The 18,766-nt window shown below is 45.3% G+C and overlaps 1 protein-coding gene across 1 annotated transcript in view; it reads right to left on the bottom strand.

The window, feature by feature from the left end:
• Positions 1–18,766, bottom strand: part of LOC147902509 (peroxisomal fatty acid beta-oxidation multifunctional protein AIM1-like) — a 101,928-nt gene that overhangs the window by 51,061 nt on the left and 32,101 nt on the right. The window contains exons 3-6 of the mRNA XM_087373452.1: positions 17,820–17,891; positions 8,637–8,699; positions 8,240–8,299; positions 8,064–8,131 (exon numbers count right to left, since the gene is read on the bottom strand). Of these exons, the coding sequence (XP_087229578.1) occupies positions 8,064–8,131; positions 8,240–8,299; positions 8,637–8,699; positions 17,820–17,891 (263 nt within the window). The remainder of the gene's footprint in view (positions 1–8,063; positions 8,132–8,239; positions 8,300–8,636; positions 8,700–17,819; positions 17,892–18,766) is intronic.

The raw sequence follows: 18,766 nt of genomic DNA, 5'->3' as shown, positions 1-18,766 counted from the left end.
TGGGATGGTGTGCAGCTGGTCAGGATCCAGAGCTGGTCTGCAACCAGCAGAGGGCTGCCCAGCAGCCAGCAGCAACAAGACCATCATGATTGTGTGTCCGATAAGATTTATGCATCAGCACTTGACACCCAAGTCAGACAGTTTGCCGACTGTGAGGGATTTAGAGCTATGGGGCAAGCAGGATTTCGGGCAGATCATGCTACACTTGACCACATTTTCACACTAAGATTTGTCATTACCACTATTCCGACGACCACTACATCTAGGATACAGTCGGGACATCATTTGGGCAGTCCTATACGAGCTGGTATCAAAAAGAGTCAAGACTTAGACTGGGTGATTAGAGGAGATCATCAGCACAATTGGGGTCAAATAAGGTTGTCCTTCGTCACCAACCTTGTTCGGTGTATACATCGATGAGCGTCAAGTCCTTTATCAGTATATTGGGAGGAGCAGATTCACCCTTAGCTGATTCACTAATCCCGATTCTACTCTCCTCATCAACCGAGGGTCTCTAGCAGCATTTGGGTGCACTCCAATTTTTCTGAGACACGTGATTTGAATATCAACCTGATCTAAACAGACTCATGCGCATTTTTCAGCAAGGCTGCTGAGCTCCTCGTCCTGCTGCTCCCTGCTGCCCTCCGTCCTGCACCCCTCTCCCCTCCCTCCCCCTCCCTCCTCCTCTCCCTGCCAGCCCCAGATTTTCTCCACCACCAAGTCGGGGGTAGGGTCTTTCACCCGGCCTCTCCTCCCGTCGATGAGGATTGTTAGTTGGAACGTTCAGGGCCTCGGTGGTATACCTCATCGCCGCCGTAGGCAGCTGATTCGTAACCAACTCCATCCAGGTGTTTCAGGTGGCCCCATTGATATCCTTATGCTCCAAGAGCATAAGCTGGGGGGTAGAGATTGTTCCAAGTCAGGTAAGCTTCTTTCTGGCCATACTTTTTGGTCACCTGCCTTGGGCACCAAGGGAGGCATTTGCATTTCTATCTCTTCTTTGATGCTCCCCTTGGTCATTGGACACGGAGTCATAGTCCCCTCTAGAGCACAGTGGGTTATTTTGATGATTGGTGGGCATAAGGTTGGCTTTCTTAACTTTTATGCACCCAACTTGAGAGGAGATCGTGTCCTCCTTTGGAAGGAGTTTCTCTCTTGGTCACATATTGTAGATTCTTGGATTATTGGGGGCGATTTCAACATGATTGAGATGCCTGCAGACAAAAGAGAGGGTAGGGAAGGTGGCATTCACTCCCTTGAGAGAGCAGCATGGGATGCCTTCCTTTTTCAGTTCAGTGGCAGAGATGTTTGGTATGATGATGCTTCACACTTAGCCACAGTCTCTTCTGTTTTCTTGGTCGAACAGGAGAGTAAGGATGCATATCCACGCACGGATTGACAGATTTTATGTGGATGGTTGGGCACTGGACAGAGATGGGACAGTATGCATCAGCACTAGGGTGTCCACTTCAGATCATTTTCCAGTTGTTTTGGTGGGTTCAGAGCCTCGGGCGAGAGGCCGCTCTGCCAGTATCAGGATTTTCCAGATGCCTTCTATAGAGAGGAGGGCCTCACAGAGGCAGTGCTACAGATTTGGGTTTCTCACCTGCAGGGTGGGCAGTCGTTCCCGTCAGATGTGGCTGCAGCCCTCACTGACATTAGCAACTTTAATTATTCTATTGCTAGTATCAAGAGAGATGAGATTCGCAGGCGAGAGATTGCCATTTGACAGCAGCTGGTAGCTCTTCAGAGAGAAGAGAAAAAACAGCCTATAGATACTTGGATTCAGGAGTACCTTGCTGCAGCAAGGGCTCATCAACAGACACTTTTAAATCAAAGAGTACAGTAAGCCTTTCACGCCAGAGAGTCTTTCTGGACGCAGATCGGAGGTAGAGTCAACAAGCAGTTCTTCTCTACTCTCGGCCCTAAACATAGTAGAGAGAGTGTTTTGCACCTTGTTGACTCAGACAGGATACTTCAGACACATCCAGATGCCATCATGCAGATTGCTTCAGATTACTATGCCTCCCTTCTGACTGCAGATCCTGATTCATAGGCCAGAGATGATGCTAGACAGGTTATTTGGCAGCATATTCCTATGTTCGTGCGATAGAGGTATGAGAGCCTCACTTGATGCACGCTTCACCAACATAGAGTTCAAGACCGCTCTTACTGCCCTTCATAAGGGTAGTTGTTCAGGGTCAGATGGACTTACAACTTTTTTTATTATTTTTTGGGATCAGATTGGGGATTACATCACCTCAGCCCTGCAGGGCGTTTGGGACTCGGGTGAGATGCCGGACTCACTCTCGGAGGGTCTCATTCATCTTATCCCAAAAGGAGGTTGTAGAAATTTAGTGTCTCAGTGGAGACCAATCACCTTATTGGGCACTTTGTATAAGATCTTGGCAAAAGCCATTAGCCTGCGATTGCAGCCCATCCTGCCACATCTTATACATGACACACAGACAAGCTTTGTCCATGGCAGAAGCATTTTTTATCACATATTCTCATTTTGGGAGGCTTCTGAGTGGGCTATGCATGAGGGCCATAAACTGGCAATTCTACTCCTGGATTTCAAAAAAGCATATGACAGGGTAGATTGGGGTTTTCTAGAGGGAACCCTTCTCTGCTTTGGATTTTCAGATTTGTGGATTAGAGGGGTTTCTGCTCTTTACAAGTCAGCCCATAGCCAGATACTCATTAGTGGAGTCAGGGGAGACACGTTTCAGATATCCAGATCAATCCGACAGGGATGCCCTCTAGCCCCCTTTCTATTCTTATTTGTGGCTGAAGCTATGAGCCTCTTTTTGGGCTGAGACTTCCATTGAGATAGGAAGAGGAGTTGCTGGACAGTGAGCTCACAGATGACACGGCTATTTTTTTGGATGCCACTCCACAGACACTCACCTCTTTCAGGATAGCCTTGGATTTATTTTGCATTGCAGCAGGGGCTCACATTAACTGGAACAAATCCAATGGTTTCTGGATTAGTGATGAGGATACTCCAAATTGGGGTGCTGATATTCGCTTTACTTGGATTCAAAGGGGTGTCTCCGTCAGGTATCTTGGATGCCAGTTGGGGTGGGCATTTCTCCAGCACAGCAGTTCACTCCCGTGTTGGAGAACATCACAAGGAAACTCCTATTCTGGAGTTCGGCCAGACTTGACCTTGCATCCAGAGTGGTGGTTGTAAACCAGGTACTGTTGGCTACAACTTGGTTTATTTGCTCTTGTTGGTGTTGATCTACAAGCAATATCACTCAGCTCAAGAGACCTATCAGGAATTTTTTGTGGAGTGGATTAGACGGCACTTCAGATGTGATAGCCAAGGTGGCTTGGGAGACTCTTATTCTACCCACTGCGGAAGGGGGTCTCAATATTATTCATCCAGACTTGCAGTGTAGAGCCTTGCTCTGCAAGATGGTGGTCAAAGGTTTGATGCCTGGTCAAGAGCCATGGAAGGATTTTTTCTTATGCACTATATAGACATGCACACCTTCTCAGGGAGGAGATTGGATGGACAGCCCAGATGGATCTTTACGTCAGCCCGTCTCAGATCTCCTACCTCCCCTCTCATGGCTGCCATTCTGAAAGCTTGGGATAGCTTTAGAAGTACTCTTCGGAGAGTTCCACCCTCCTCTCGTGAAGAAATTGACAGGTAGCCCGTCATGTAGAATGATTGCATACTAGATGAGCATGGCAGATCATTGGGCATGTCACACTATATGCAGTGGTCTAGATGGGAGTGGGGATCTGCATCCACGGTGGGTGCTTGGAAAGCTTTCAGGATGCTTTCAGAGGATCAGACAGCTCGTTCACTTAGTCACCTCAGAGGAAGTGTAGCCAGGATGCAGCAGATAGATGCAACCATACCAGTGGAGTGGATGGATACATACCATTTGCCTATTTCGGAGTCCACCTGGTTGGGGGCTTTTTCGAGGACAAGTATCCCTCTGCAGGTTATAGCCTTGCAGGATGCACATGAGAATACCCTTGTCTTTCAGGTTCATGCAGGAGGCAGACTCCACAGATCTTCAGAGGACATTCTTTTGGAGGCTCCTTTTCAGCCTGTCAGGATTGCAAGATCCATGGAGATGGGTAGAGACTCACAGTAGTATCTTGATCCAGACCCCGTTCTCCTGGCTATTGGATCTTGGAGGCTTTGGTTGGATAGAGGTTCCCCTATTAGATCCTTGCAGTGGGATCCAAGGGAATGGGAGCGGATAGATGCAGGGCACCGAGAGAAGAGCATCCCCTTCTTTCGTTACACGGTCAGAATGCCAGGAGATTCCAACTCAGTTGTAGAGGCTGGAGGCCCTCTAGAGCTCCTCATTGGGATACTTTTCATATTTCTGCAGAGATGCAGAAAAACTTTTGGAGAAGACTTTGGAAATCCCTCAGGAATAGGAAAATCACGTTATTCATCCAACTTACTATTCATGGAGGGATTGCAGTGAACCTGTGGAGATCCAGATTCGGGGCTGACCCTACATGTCCTCGATGCCACTCAGCAAGTTGAGTCAGTGCAGCACTGCCTTTGGGAGTGCACTCAGGCAAGGACGATTTGGAAGGGTGTTGCTAGGATACTTTGCATTTTTCATAGAGCACCCTTCTTCATGACCTGGGGATCAATTGCTTGGTTGTCATTCACTGGTCCACAGGCTTTCTTCAAGGGACATGACACGGACACAGCTTTTTTTGTTTGACGACACCTTGTGGAGTCACGCTCCCTCCGGGATGTTCCGTTTACTCCATTCAAAGCTCCCCACGCTTCTGTAGACACAACTTGGGAGATTCTGGCTAGTATTACAGCTTGACATATTTGGAGAGCCAGATGTACAAAGGCTTTGGAGGACTCCCAGGTTCACCCTTCTTAGACTATAGCTAGTATCTGGGCAGATACTATACACACTTTGATGGCCATTTGGGTAAACATATAGGGAACCTCCAGGACTACTAGTGCTAGGAGGGTTGCCTTTCTCAGAGTCTGGAAGGATTGTCCTTTCTTCTCTGACTCTCCTTCAGAGATGAGGCAGCATTTTCAGCCGCCACCTGGGATTTTTGCTTGCTCATTGAGTCTGGAAGGATTGTCCTTTCTTCTCTGACTCTCCTTCAGGGATGAGGCAGCATTTTCAGCCGCCACCTGGGATTTTTGCTTGCTCATTCTGAGCTGTTTTTTCTCATGCTTGACATGATGTACTCCTGCACTTGAGCTTGCTTTGCGGTTTTTATTCATACTTAATGAAGTACTTTTCTTGAAAATATATATATATATATCAACCTAGGTAAAACCAAGGTCAAGCAATACTTGTGGAAGACTTAGAAAACACACAAGAACAATGTCCAATGAAGCTTATTATTTTGTAACCCCCAAGCCCCCGTCTAAATAACTATGGGAATCTCTCTAAAAGATATCATTTTTTGTGTTTGGAAATAATAGTAGTCCAAATTAGGCCCAATTATCCTGGGGGAGAGTTCAGCACTGGAACAAGTCCAAACATGGTCATCACAAAACGCTTCAGAGTTTCAGCTGGAATGGGTTTTGAATTCCATATGAAATGTTCATCCCCTTGACAACATGTGCCTTGACATAGTTTTGTGCGCATGTATAAACATATATGACACAATGATACCTTATATTTGATACAACTTGGTTTGAATTTAAGTTTTAACATTGACAAATGAACATGAAACTTCCCACAATGATACACTAATTTCTTTATTATTAACAATGTAGCAGCAAATCAACTCAAAACTTCAACCCATGAGCATGAATGATGAGACTTTCGATTTCCACATGAACGGTGAAACATGAAAAGCTTAAAAACCTCAAGCTTGAAATCCTCATAAATTTATTCATGGACATTAATTCCTTGAAAACTTCAACTTGAAATTGGAAAGTTAAAAAGTAAAGGATCTTCACTATAAGAGTCACTATCAGGCCCTCAATTTTGTTTCTTGAAGAAAACAAAAAATAGTGAGAAATAGATTGGAAAACAATTCCCTTTTTCTTGTTTCTATCTTTTTTACAAAACATCTCGCATTTCAGACATTTCACGAAATGCCATTTCCAAAATGGTCCTTTGTCTCATGAAATGCATTTCCAAGCATTATGGTTCCAAATGTTCCCCATAGCCCACTCATCACATTGCCATCGGCAGGCCATTGCTCGCCCTTTGCAAATGCTTCAGCCTGCAAATATGCAATGGTGCTAATCCTTTGCAAACACAAGATTACACATCCATGACTCCAAGGGATCTCATGCACACATGTAGCCCATGAGATGAAAGAATTCTAGACTGATGACAAAGCATCAGAATCTAATCTTGGAGCAATCTGCTCTAATAGACTGCCTTCATGGGACAAAATAACCAGTAAGAACAAAGCATCCCATGCATAAAGCCAGCAAACCTCAGATGTATAAACAAAAGTTGGTGCAAGCTTTGAGTTGTGTCAATCCCAAGGCAATTGCATGGAGATGAACGGTTGATTTTCTTTTTTTCCTTTTTTTTGCAGAGAAAAGAGGCTGCTAGGTATTCTTAGAAACAACAATAGAGGAAAACAGGAAAGGACACACAAGAAAAATAGATGGAGCGACATGAGCAACTCAAGAGAGACTGAGAGACCGAGAGAGAGACCGAGAGAGAGAGCTGACATGATATGATTGTATTGCTTCCTTGCACTCCACGTCCAAAGCATGTCCTAACCTTGCAATTCCTCCTCCCCTCTCCTCCTCCTCCTCCTCCTCCTCCCTTCTCCTTCTCCCTTCCCCTCCCTCCCTCCTCCTCCCTTCTCCTCCCTCTTCTCCCCCCTTCTCCTCTCTCTCCTTCCTCTTCTCCTCCCTTCTCCTCATTTAGTAGCTCCACCCTTACTTTGATTTGTATCAGGTTTTCTTTCAGTCTCATAGACCCATCGGTCTTCCAAAGACTCTAATAAAATTTCTTTCTTTCTTTCTCTCTCTCTCCTTTCCCCCCATGCTCTTACACCTTCTTTCTCTCCCACTCCTATGCTCCTCCTAAACCCTTAGTCCCTCAACCCTTGACCTCCTTGATCTACGAGGGAAACAGCCCTTCAGAATCTATGGGACCAGTGATCACTATAACTAATAGTGATCCCTTACATCCAGTGAAAGAAAATATTACTAACTTCTAGTACCTTGTTGTTGGCGGTGTTCCAAACCCTCTTGTAAGTAGCTTCCTAGCTTTTTGGCTAGTTGCTCAAGCATATTTTTCAAGTTATTTCTTTAGTTCCCATAACCTTCTCTTATGTGTGTTTAGGCTTTACATTTGAGGAGTACATGCTGCTCATTTTCTACCTCCCTTGTGGGGCAGATTTTGCATCTCTGAGGATCATGGGCCTTGCCCGCCTACCCCTCTCCCCCTCTAGATCATGTGACTGGTTCTGATTTTGCACATTAGGTGCCTTTTAAACTTTGATATGTCTTCCGATATATTTTTGCATTCCATAGCTGTCCATTAAGTTAATTTCCCGTTTGTAGAATTGCATTTTTGTTTTGCCATAGTTTCTGTAACATTTTTTGTGTCACTATCTCCCTAATTTTATATGCATCTTCTGGTATATCTATAGCTGTTATAACCCATGATTCCATCGACTTCATTTCCTCATGTGCCATCCCATGATTTGCATAGCTTTCATCGCCCTGTGTGGTATCCTATTGGCTTCCATCTTCTCAATCTTGTGGAGGTAAGCCATGAATTGACATAATGCCTCCTCTTCTAGAGGTATCATACCTGTATCAGCCAATAGGATGGGGTAGACAGACTTTTATTTTCCCACCAATCAGCCAACCATTTTGTCAATGGGCATCCACTCACACCTGGGATATGCCCAGACAGAAGTAGGACTCTCTAGAAATGGTTTTGTCAACCAATCGTTCCAACGTCATGTTGCATTCAACGTGAAGCTTGCAATGAGGTAGGACTTGAAATGCTTCGTTAACATCCAACACCAACCTTCAAATTCCAATCAAACACACTTATATTCCTGCAATAACAGCAGTCAGGCTGACTACCATATTTCCAGAGTTTGCAGCACATTACCATGGCTAGCTCGAGGCCCCCACCTAATGCAAATCCTTCAATAGCAGCAACAACAGGCTTTTGAGAACCTGTGAGCAGTAGTGATTATTGCCAATTCAATCAGGAAAAGGAAAGGTGATTCAAGAATATTGCAGATACAACAGAATATTTAAAAAATAGTTTGAGGTACTTCATACCTTCAATAGAACTGTTTATGATAGTTATCCCGGGTAAGATGCGCTTCTCTCCCTCTTGTTCTGTCCTTCAAAAAGGAGGTATAAGTCAACAAACTCGCTTAAAGACTTTAAAGCTGATTCCAAAGATATTATTGTCTGTGTAAAAGACAAACAAATCATGAAGATATTGAGGCTCTATTTGTCTTGGAGTCTCAATAAAATGAGAATTCAACTTCTTGAGAGTTGGCAATCATTTTAAATATATCAGCAAACTGCCTTATAACTCCTGAATTCTTTTATAAATCTGGTAGTGCAATAACACATGCAAGCTGGGCAAATCCAACACTGAAGCAAAGAGGACTGAACAGAAAATAAACTCAGTACCACATCCAAGAATGCATATCAACAATCCTAATACCTGCATTTTGCTTTCTTTGGAAGCCCCTTATATCAGCTCCACCACAAAATTTGCCATTAGCTCCTGTTGAAAGCTCATGGTTAATATAGTTGGAATGTGAAAACAAACTCACCATGCAAAAAAAAAGTGTGAAATAAGCAATTAGAAGAAATGTTTCTTCATCTAAAATTTTTGACACTCAACTGGATTCTTCATCTAAAATTTGACCATTTTGACATTCTTAAATTGTGTAGCACATATAGCTTTATGAGAGCTAGATTCACAGAATCTGTCCAATCTTATATCACATCTATTCTACCTATTACCCACAGACCCAAAAAAAAAAACAAGGATACGTAGCAGCTTGGAGAAGATGTCGCCACATGTTAGCAATTCGTTCGACGTTTGGCATTGGGGCATTTGCAGTTCGACTTCAAGTACGACGTTTGCAATTACGCGTTCAAATGGGTGACCCACAAGACACAACCGATTTGCGGTACACTCTAACGCAAACCGATGAAGAATTGTGGAGCCCAAACTGATGAAGAGGAATCGCTCCTCTACATTCGCCAAGAATCTCAATGTCATGTGAAGCACAATGGTACAGAGCAAGGGAGAGAAAAATTACAACGGGCAGGCAGATACTGCCGCTTTGATAGATTATGCCAAAACTATATGAATATTAATTTTGCCGCATGCCCATTGGAGGTCAAAAAGCTAGTAACTTGAATTTGTCCACAAAGAAACAATCATGATCTATCATCTTCCCAACAGTACTGAGCAACATCAACGGCTGAACTTAATGGCACGGTGCACCTCTCTCCATCATACTCATTCCCGCGTTTTCCACGGTCTGAGCTAGGTTATGTGGCTCGCATCACGTCTGGGTATGCATTGTGGCGCTATGTGAGCATACATCACTGATCGGGACATGTAGTTCCACTTGATGAGGATGTCTGTTTAAATTTCTAGTATTTTTCTCAAGTAAACAAGGTGCCTTCGCAACAATGCATGTTACAGAAGTAACAACGGTGAGGTCTGTCACAGAATGCTGCCAATTTCACAAGGATAACTGATAACTGCAATTTCACACAGAGAACTGCGATTTCATATAGAACACTGATTCACACTGATGTACCAAAGAAACAAAGACGTACAATTTCTTTTGTAATGTCTCTTCTACACTTGCCTTTATACCTTGAATTATCAAGGACATCTCCATGGAAAATCCCAGGGAAGGGCATCGCATGTATTTTTCAATGGCTTATGGGACAGTTTACATGCTTTCCTCTCGAGCTAACCTCTATATTGAAGGAAACTCGCTCTTTAGCCTGTTTCTGAGGGAATAACTTCTTCCACTTACACTTTATACCGCTCTAATTTACAGGCATCTACAAGACCAACGATAGAAGGCCACTCTAAATATAGGTTACTCAATCGATATCAGCAGAACTTCACAGACATTCCACCACTCAGCCAAGGGGTAGTATAGTTAAATCAATTTGGAAATCAGTGCATTGTCTCAAAAGACATTTCATCAGTTACAACTTATCCTAGCAAAAGATATTCCTTACTAGGAAGGATGGAAGGCAGATCTTTGGGAGGTTCGAGGAAATGGGTAGGGTGTTTGTTTTTTCTTGAGTATGATAAAGGCTACATAAATTGTGGCCCTTAACTAGTTGAAATGCGTATGCCAAAATAGATTTCCTCTTTGTCAAATGATTTGGAATCTATGAATGTAAGATTGGTTTCTATGAATGGGGCAGTGGGTTATGCAAGTCGGCCAATCTGTCCAAGCAGAGAGTGTAGATGACAAACTCCATCCCTGAAAGGAAAATTTTGCAAATGTCAGCAGAGGGTAAACCTTAATAAGAGCAGACGGATTAGAGCCTATCTTGCAAAGTGCAAGGTGCAAAGTGAAAACCAGAGAGCTCTTGAGTCAATCGATAGAACAGTAGAGAAGAGCAATGGCAGACGGATACGATAGAGCTTACAACGAAGGCACAAATTTAGTTTACTGATGATCATGTCTAGCATGATGAAATACATACTAATTGATGTCTTCTGCCTTTAATTGAGCTTACATACTAAATTGCATGGATCGATGGTCCTCATCCATTGCTCCAAAGGATTGAGCATGCTTTGCTAGCCTCTTGTGGACTGTATCACATTCAGAAATGCAGCTCCCAAGATAACCAAATGCTTGCTAAGTATGCAATGAAAGACTAGGGGAGGGATTAAGAATTACACAAAGGGCTTGGGTGGAAATTAATGGACAGAGGTCTCCTTGGCGACCTCAGGGTGGTTTTGTAGCCTGAACTAGCTAGGTGCCACCCTTGGACTCTTGGATTATTACTACCTTTTGGCTTACCAACCTTGGTTAAACATCTAATGCCGCAGCATCGCGCAGGTTCCCTCAAAGATAACATCCCTGCTGAGGATAATCTCCCTCTTGGAAGGATCATACAGCCGGTACCCTGTGGATTGGGAATTGTACCTGACAAAGATCATCTGGGTGGACTCCACATCTAACTTCCCCCTCTGCTTCTTCGGAATGTGAACAAGGGCATCGCACCCGAACACACGGAAATAGGATACATCTCGCTTCTTTTTTTGCAAAGAAAATAACCTTCGATTAATGCTTGAAAGACTTCATACAAAACAGCCCCGAAGGTGCTGAGTACGGAAAAAACTAGATAAGGCTGAAAGAAAAAACCCGGCCTGTTCCAAAGAAACCCAGCTCACTACATAGGGGATCTCTGGTACTAGGGCTAACAGCTAGGTGGGGGGACTATACAACCAGCCAATCCCTCGCGGAGTGAATATGTAAAAAACTCACGCATGCCAAGCCTTGCAGAATCAAGCACGCCTCGCAACTGGGGTCCCACGCTCCCAGGTGGAGTGGAGGGTGTAGATATCCTATCAGATGGTGACCAAGGTAGCCGAGGGTGGAATCGGATGCTCAGCCATCATCAGACTGCAGCGAGCAACCCAAATGTTCCACAATATGATATTGGCTACTACCTCCCATACGTTGTCCTCCAGAGGAAAATGAGGAACGAGGCTATCAGGAGGGACCACCTCATGGAGCTCTGTCCTCTGAATGCTCTGACCCTGTATCCTGTAAGCTGGGGAGACCTCATCAATCTGGAACGCATGTCCTCCCTCAGTCAACTAGGCTACCATCCCCCATGTGTAGTCCCTCTGAAGGCTCTGCATACGGGTCATAATCCTGAGGGCTCCCATCCAAATCGTCGCTGCGCTACGACAGCTCCAAAGGCAGTGAGGGATCATCTCCAAAAAACCAGCAGAGCAGCAATGACACTACCCCTCCACCCGCATCTGCTCCAACCATAGGCCGATGGGCAAGCCTCCGTGGGCGACCAACTAGAAGAAGGAGATCTTCCTCGACCACAAACTGGACCATAACCGCGTCCAAAACCTAGAATGGACCTCCTTGGGCACTCTCTGGGCCACCCAATGCCTCTTCCTTGAAGGGGTCCAAGTCAAAGATTCCATCTGAAACCTTCTGCCAATCCGTGTGGTGTAGGAAAAGAAGGGCACCTCGTCCACCTGCTCAGCAAGGCCTCCCCTAGAGGGCCAAAACCACTCTTCCGGATCCCACTGGACCTCCCTCAAGGGCCTACCCTCCCAAAGCCAAAAGCGCCATCTGGGGGCATCCTACTCTGGGATACTAGAAGGATCAATATGCCACTCCTTCCCCAACGTCCCACCACTCTGATCATCTACCAATGAATCCCATCCAGGCTCCCATCCATCTCTAGGTCTCTCTCAATGAGTGCCTGGAGTAGGCCTCCAGGTCCTACACTGAAAAAACCAAGCTACGTGCTACCTCGTTGCATCATCATCCTCAAAGGGACACGAGTTCGAGAAAACTGACCTAACCATCTGTTGTCCATCCACACGTGAAGGACTTAGGGATGGCTAGGTCAATCTCTCTCATCCGCTGCCCTGCCCCTTGCAAATGTGCTAAGGCGCCAAGCCTCGCCTCCGCCTCCATGGGTAGTCTGTTCCATCTGCCAATGGAGCCAGCTGGTCCATTGTCCCATTGTGCCCAACCAATGTGATTTCTCGCCCAAGCATACGCCCATCCTGATCCCTGATCTCCGAGTGCCAAACAAGTGATGTACCCATCGGCCCCGGGAGGAGTGATAGGAGAACTCAGCCCGCCGAATCTCCGTGTCCTGAAGCTCAAGGCATGCGCTCTCAAACTTGCCACTAAGCCACTAGGATCCTGGGTCCTGCTTCCTGAGCCCCTCTATGGAGGCGAGGTCTCTCCACAGTGCCCACTCGCGCTCTTGAAGAGCCCTCCGTCTAAGGGCATGAGCCTGCAACTCCTCACTGCTCCTCTGGATCACGTCGACCACCCATGAAGCCCACCCCTCGCAAGGTGCCGTCTCTGACTGCTGCCAAATCTCTACCATGACCGGATGAATCTCCCCGTCCTGCAGGAGGTTCTCTGGAATGTGGACCCCTTTTTGGGGAAGACCTCGGCGGGGCTGCTCTAAGTGGAGTACTGTTGGAGAGTGGTCTGACATTGTGGTGCCTGCCAGAATCCCGGTAGAGTCGCCTCTGTGCAGTGCCCAATCCCCAACGTAGAAGCGGTCTAGCCTCTCAAGCCGTCCATCATGTCTCCTCTGTCCGAAAGAGAAGAGGAGGCTGCCAGGTATCCTGCTGAACTCTGGCTCTCGCCACGGGTCTCTGCCACACTTATGGTGAAGATGAACTACTCCTAGGTGCTCCGCTCTGCTGCTGGCATCTCAAAGAAGGAGGCACCGCCCTGCCTGTCCTCCCCAAATTCTAGGTTGTTGAAGTCCCCTCCAACAATCCAAGAGTCTACATCCAGAAGACACTCTGTCAACCTCCTTCAAATGGCCGGACGGTACTGTCTGCACGCTGGGGCATACACGTTCAAGATCCCAATCCTGGACTCTCCTATCCTAACTCCCATCCAAACTGGCCATCTTGGGATAAGCTCGCCCTGATCATAAACCTCTGGAGCCACTGTCTGTGAGACTGAGATACGGACCCCGAGCACTGCCTACGCATCTCCAAGGAGGGGTTCATTGTCCCGCCAAGGTACACTCAGATCCACCTACCACACTCACTTAGGATTGCCATTGGGCAGTTCCATGTTTCATCGCACCGACTCCATATCGAGAGCGGAGAAGCAAAGGGGATCCCTAGAGAGTCTTGTATCTGCACACTGAGTGATTGGCATGAGGTCGAATTAGAGGACTTCGCCTTCCGTGGCCCCACCTACTACGAGATTCGTGGATGATACCACTGCCTTTTCAGAGATGGCTTCGAGCCCCTTTCCAGACTTCTCTCATACCCAAACTAGAGGTGCCTCGTTGCTTTCATTTATGAGGCGGTTTGACATCAAGAACGTCTCATCAGATCACTGAGACAGGGATGGGAGACCTTATCAGACCCATCTCAGAGTGTGATCACAGGGTTCTCCCAGCTATCTCCATGATCACAGATAGCAGGTAAGACAAACCCCTAGACCGAGACGCGACACACTCGACAGAGGACAAATGCACACATCACGCTCGTTGACATCTCATCTATGTTTAGACCTAGGATATAACCGACTGGGGTTACTATGGCACTTGCCAGGCATAGAGCCGTTGCCAGGAGATCACGACCGACCACACTTCAAGACAGTAGACAACGATCTATCATGGTTTTTTGCCTACACATCCTAGCCCGTCACCGGACATACTTTGACGTTTCATGCCACGTGTGTGTTGTATTGTATTGACTATGGTGACATTGAAGATCATGACATTAACTATGTCCTAAACAATTCTCTAGCATGGGTTAGGATGCTCGTTTAGTAGCTCCACCCTTTTGCTCATTGTATAAGTTTTCTATCCATCGTTCTTTTGTAGACTTTAATAAACTTTCTTTCTTTCTTTCTTTCCTCCTCCCGCTGCATGCATGCCTTTAGTGCTTCATTTTAAGCTTTGAGTGTGGCAACTTGACCTTTCAAAACCTATATAAGTGAGGCAACTTGACCTTCCAAATCCTGTAGAAGTGAGGCATGGTGGCTGGCTTTTTCTTCAATTTCCGAGTCATATCTTCCTGCATTTGTTTCAGCTGAGTTTTCCACTTTGCTTGCATTTCCTCCTTCCATTTGTTGAAATCCTTCTGCATATAGTCTCTTAATTCCCACCTCCCTTGGTTTCTCCAATCCTTTTCTGTAGGGACTCAATCTTGGCGTCTTGTATTTTGATAATGTCCTTAGCTGCTGACATCTACTTTCTGGATATTTGCCCCAATAGCACTATATTTTTGTTATTTCTCCCCATGTGTTTTCTTATCCGATGAGTTATCCATCTCCAAACTTGAATCCCTCAATTATAACTGATGTATATGAGAGAACTCTGCTGAAATTGAAGCTGAAGCTGAAGTTGACTTCATTGAACTTACATTATGAGAGCTCTAGCTTGAAATAATCTTCTTTTTTTTCTGTCTTGATTAATTGGCTTCACTGCTTTGTTGTTTGGAGCTGAGGATTGCAGTCCTCTTGGGCAATGTGAGTCCCAACTGATGGCGAGCTGTTGTAGAGGGCCCTTAAGGCAATGCAAGTGATCCAAATAGAGGCGGGGGGCTGGGAGACAGAGACGGAAAACTGGTAGTGTGTAGAAGTGAGACGGGGTGCTGAGGGAGTGCCGCGATGATAGGCAGGGGGTGAAGGCATCCCCCATACGTGGAGGTGGGGTCTTGCACATCCCCTTGTCTATGCTGGTGCACGGAGCAGTCCCACGCAGCTGCTACAAATGGAGGCGAGCAGTGCCCGCGGCGCCTCAGGTGGAGGTGGTGGCCTTTGCAAGGCCTCAACGACAGGGGGCAACCCCCCCCGTTCAGTGCGTTTGAGGCGGGGTTTGGGCTGAGGGGTGAGCTGGGGTGGGGTGAGGGGTGGGCTAAGAAAGAGAGAGAAGGAGAGAGAGAGAGAGAGAGAGAGAGAGAGAGAGAGAGAGAGAGAGAGATTAACATTTGCAGAGGCCCTCACGGCACTACAAGAGCGAGAGAGAGAGAGATTAACGTTTGTAGAGGCCCTCATGGCACTATGAGAGAGAAAGAGAGAGAGAGAGAAAGAAAGAAAGAAAGATGTATTATCCCGAAAGGCCTTGCGGGCCTATGGGACAAGGTACAAAGTACACCAAAAGGATGATCTCATACAACCCTCAATGGGCTGGAGCAAAGGGCCTGCTAAGGCCCTTGCTGAGTGCTAAGACTGCTAAACTGCTAAAACTGATCTACAGAGCTCAATAGGTCGAGCAAAATCAGATATAACCCAGAGACTAGCAACTAACTAAGAGCTGAAGTATGCTAAGAGCTGAGACTCAGGCTCAGAAACCGAAGCCCGGCACCGTGGTGGCTCATCTAAGAGCGGCGAAGATGTCTCGGATCTACGTCTGTTGGGCTGTCTCATCCTGTGGTGGCAAAGGGGGGCATGGTCTCCTTGATCTTTGAACCCACTGGGCTATGTGAGAGTAACCCCTCATCTCGAGCGGTCTCCCCTGAGGAAAGTTGTGATAGGACAGACCTCAATAGAGTGTGCTTTGGTCACACTCCGTGCCGCAGGTTGTCTCGGCGTCTCTCTCTCATTAATCTAGGCTGCCCGCATGTCAGCTATCTCCTCCACCTCTATCCCAATGTGTCCTGGGGTTGACTCTTTTATTTTCCTGTTGTTATGTGGTGTGAATGCATTTAAAGTTGAGGTATTTCTATGTGGAGTTTATAAAAGTTCTAAAATTCTAAGTTTAAGTCATTCGACTAGAAATCACGCTTCTGTGTGAGCACGACTCTGACATAGTATATTATGCTGTGTTCAAGGCATCCAACTCTCGACTAGCTTGGTCAAAGGCTCCCTGGGCTGAGAGTTAAATCTCACTAGAACTAGCCATGCTGAAAGAAGACCTAATCTCTCCACTCAAACGTTTTGGTGTGTTCCTTTATCCCACAAGAAATCAAACTTAAATCTCTTATGGACAAGAAAACTAAAGAGAGAAAAGATTTCTTCTTCTTTTCACGAGAAAAGAACTTAAGTATAAACAAAACCCGCAAGAGCGAGCTCAAGGCAAAAATACATCATGCAAGCGTGAGAAAAACAACCTAGAAGGGCCAATAAAAAACTCTTCAGATTGAACAAGAAATAAACCAAAGTTGAGGCTAAAGTGCCATCTCAACCCTGCTGTAGACTCCAAAAAGAAGGGGGAGCCCCTCCATTCCCTAAGGAAGAAGCTGCTTGTGATGTCCCCTGCATGCTTGTAGGCATCATCGTATGAATAGTATATGTCCAAATGCTGGCCAAGGTGCGAGGAGGGTGGACCTGTAATACATCCAAGGCCTCTATACATCTAGCTCTCTAGATATGCCACGCTGCAATACTCGCTAGTATCTCCCAAGAAGGGTCCATAGAAGCATGCACAAGCCTGAAGTGTGAGAAGGGAACATCATCCAGAGAGCATGCAAAGAAAAGATTTCTCTTTTTCTTTAACAAGAAAATTCAACAACTTCTTCTTATTGGCAAGAAATAAAACAACAAATACTCCTTGATCTTACTACTAGATGAACCTGAAGTGATGTAAATCAATCTTGCTCTTTCTTCCACAATCCACTACGAGATCTTGACCTAGAGCTATAGTATTTACTGGCACATTTTCTTGAGGTACCTACAAGACCCTTAAAAAGCTTCCAGTATGAGTTAGGATGCTCCACTTTGAGGGCAGGTTTTCCACCTAATTTCCGTCAAGAGGATTTCCATTGGTGTTGAGTAGTATTCAAAAGTGGATTTCAGCACATTTATCATGTCAAAAACCTTGTACATTGCATATTAAACATGTTTTGGAGAATCACTGTGTTCTCATTTCCTACAAACAGTATATTCTTGTGTTTTGATCATTAGTTTTTTTTTTTTTTGGGCAATGTGTTTTGATCATTAGACCTTGATTGTTTTTTGTAATATAAAAATTTCAGTTGCCCAGCCATTGGTTTAATAATAATATTGACAAAAAAGAAAATATTATACATTCAAGTATGAAAACAACAGATATTGACAGCCAAAACATTTGGCTATAAAAAAAGACACCAAGAAATGTTTGTTGATCTTTATAACTCAAACAATAGGCTTATTAAAAGCATTTTTTAAAAATGTAAATGTGATCATACCTCTTATGACAACAGCTTCCACATCTTCCCTGCGCTGCACCTCCTCAAAGCTCCTATGCAAATCATTGAGGACTGCAAAACACTCAAAAATGCAAAACAAGATGGGTACAAATCTATGTAAACTCACAACAATTACCTATGTTTTAAAGCATGATTGAACAAATCTCACCAAGATGTTTATTCAATTCTTGGTTGTTTTCACTTAAAACAAATGCCCCATTTCATTGACTCAATAAGCAGCTTCTTGAAAAACATCACAATCACATTGGGGCAACCCCATGCACTATTATTAGCAACAATGATCGATTTCTTCCATTTCTATTACATACTAGCAACGTCATGGGTTTTATAATTTAAGTTTACATTGCTCCCCATACACCCTGTTGCTCTATGTGCATACATCTCTCCTTGCCTCACCTCGCCATGAGCCTCCCCCCTCACCGTGTCTACCCCTACAAATCATACGATAGGGCCATGTTTCCTTTGTACGAATGTACGATAGACATTGCCCTTCCATACAATCTTTCCAGCCTTGTCATCGTACCACTTTGCACCCGTCCGTTCAGCCTTCCGTATACCCCTTCCATACAAACCATTACTGCACACCTTCCGTAAAGCATTCCATACGCTCTCCATCCATAAATCCCTCCATATATCCTTCCCTCCACCCACGTTTCTATGTATGTACAGTGTTGTACAACATCTAGGTCATCACTGAGTTGCTCCCCCTTCCTACACTTACTTCAAATAGCAAAGGCAGTCGAGAAGTATGGGGTGCCTCATGTTAGGGTCATTATCTCCAACCCTAACATTACAAGTGACTATATCATGCTCCACTGTTGCGATGGTCCGTTTTCAATCAAAGGATTGAGATTTCAGGATGCCAAAAATAGTGTCGTATTTACAGACTTTTTGGGCATTTCTTTTTCTAGAAAAAAGGCTTTCTA

This window comes from Dipteris shenzhenensis, chromosome 4, assembly GCF_047967505.1.
Source record: "Dipteris shenzhenensis isolate YYH24624 ecotype China chromosome 4, Dip_SZ_1.0, whole genome shotgun sequence".
In the NCBI taxonomy this organism is placed as follows: Eukaryota; Viridiplantae; Streptophyta; class Polypodiopsida; order Gleicheniales; family Dipteridaceae; genus Dipteris; species Dipteris shenzhenensis.
Note: the sequence above shows the minus strand (reverse complement) of the source record. Positions and strands in the feature narration are given on the sequence as shown.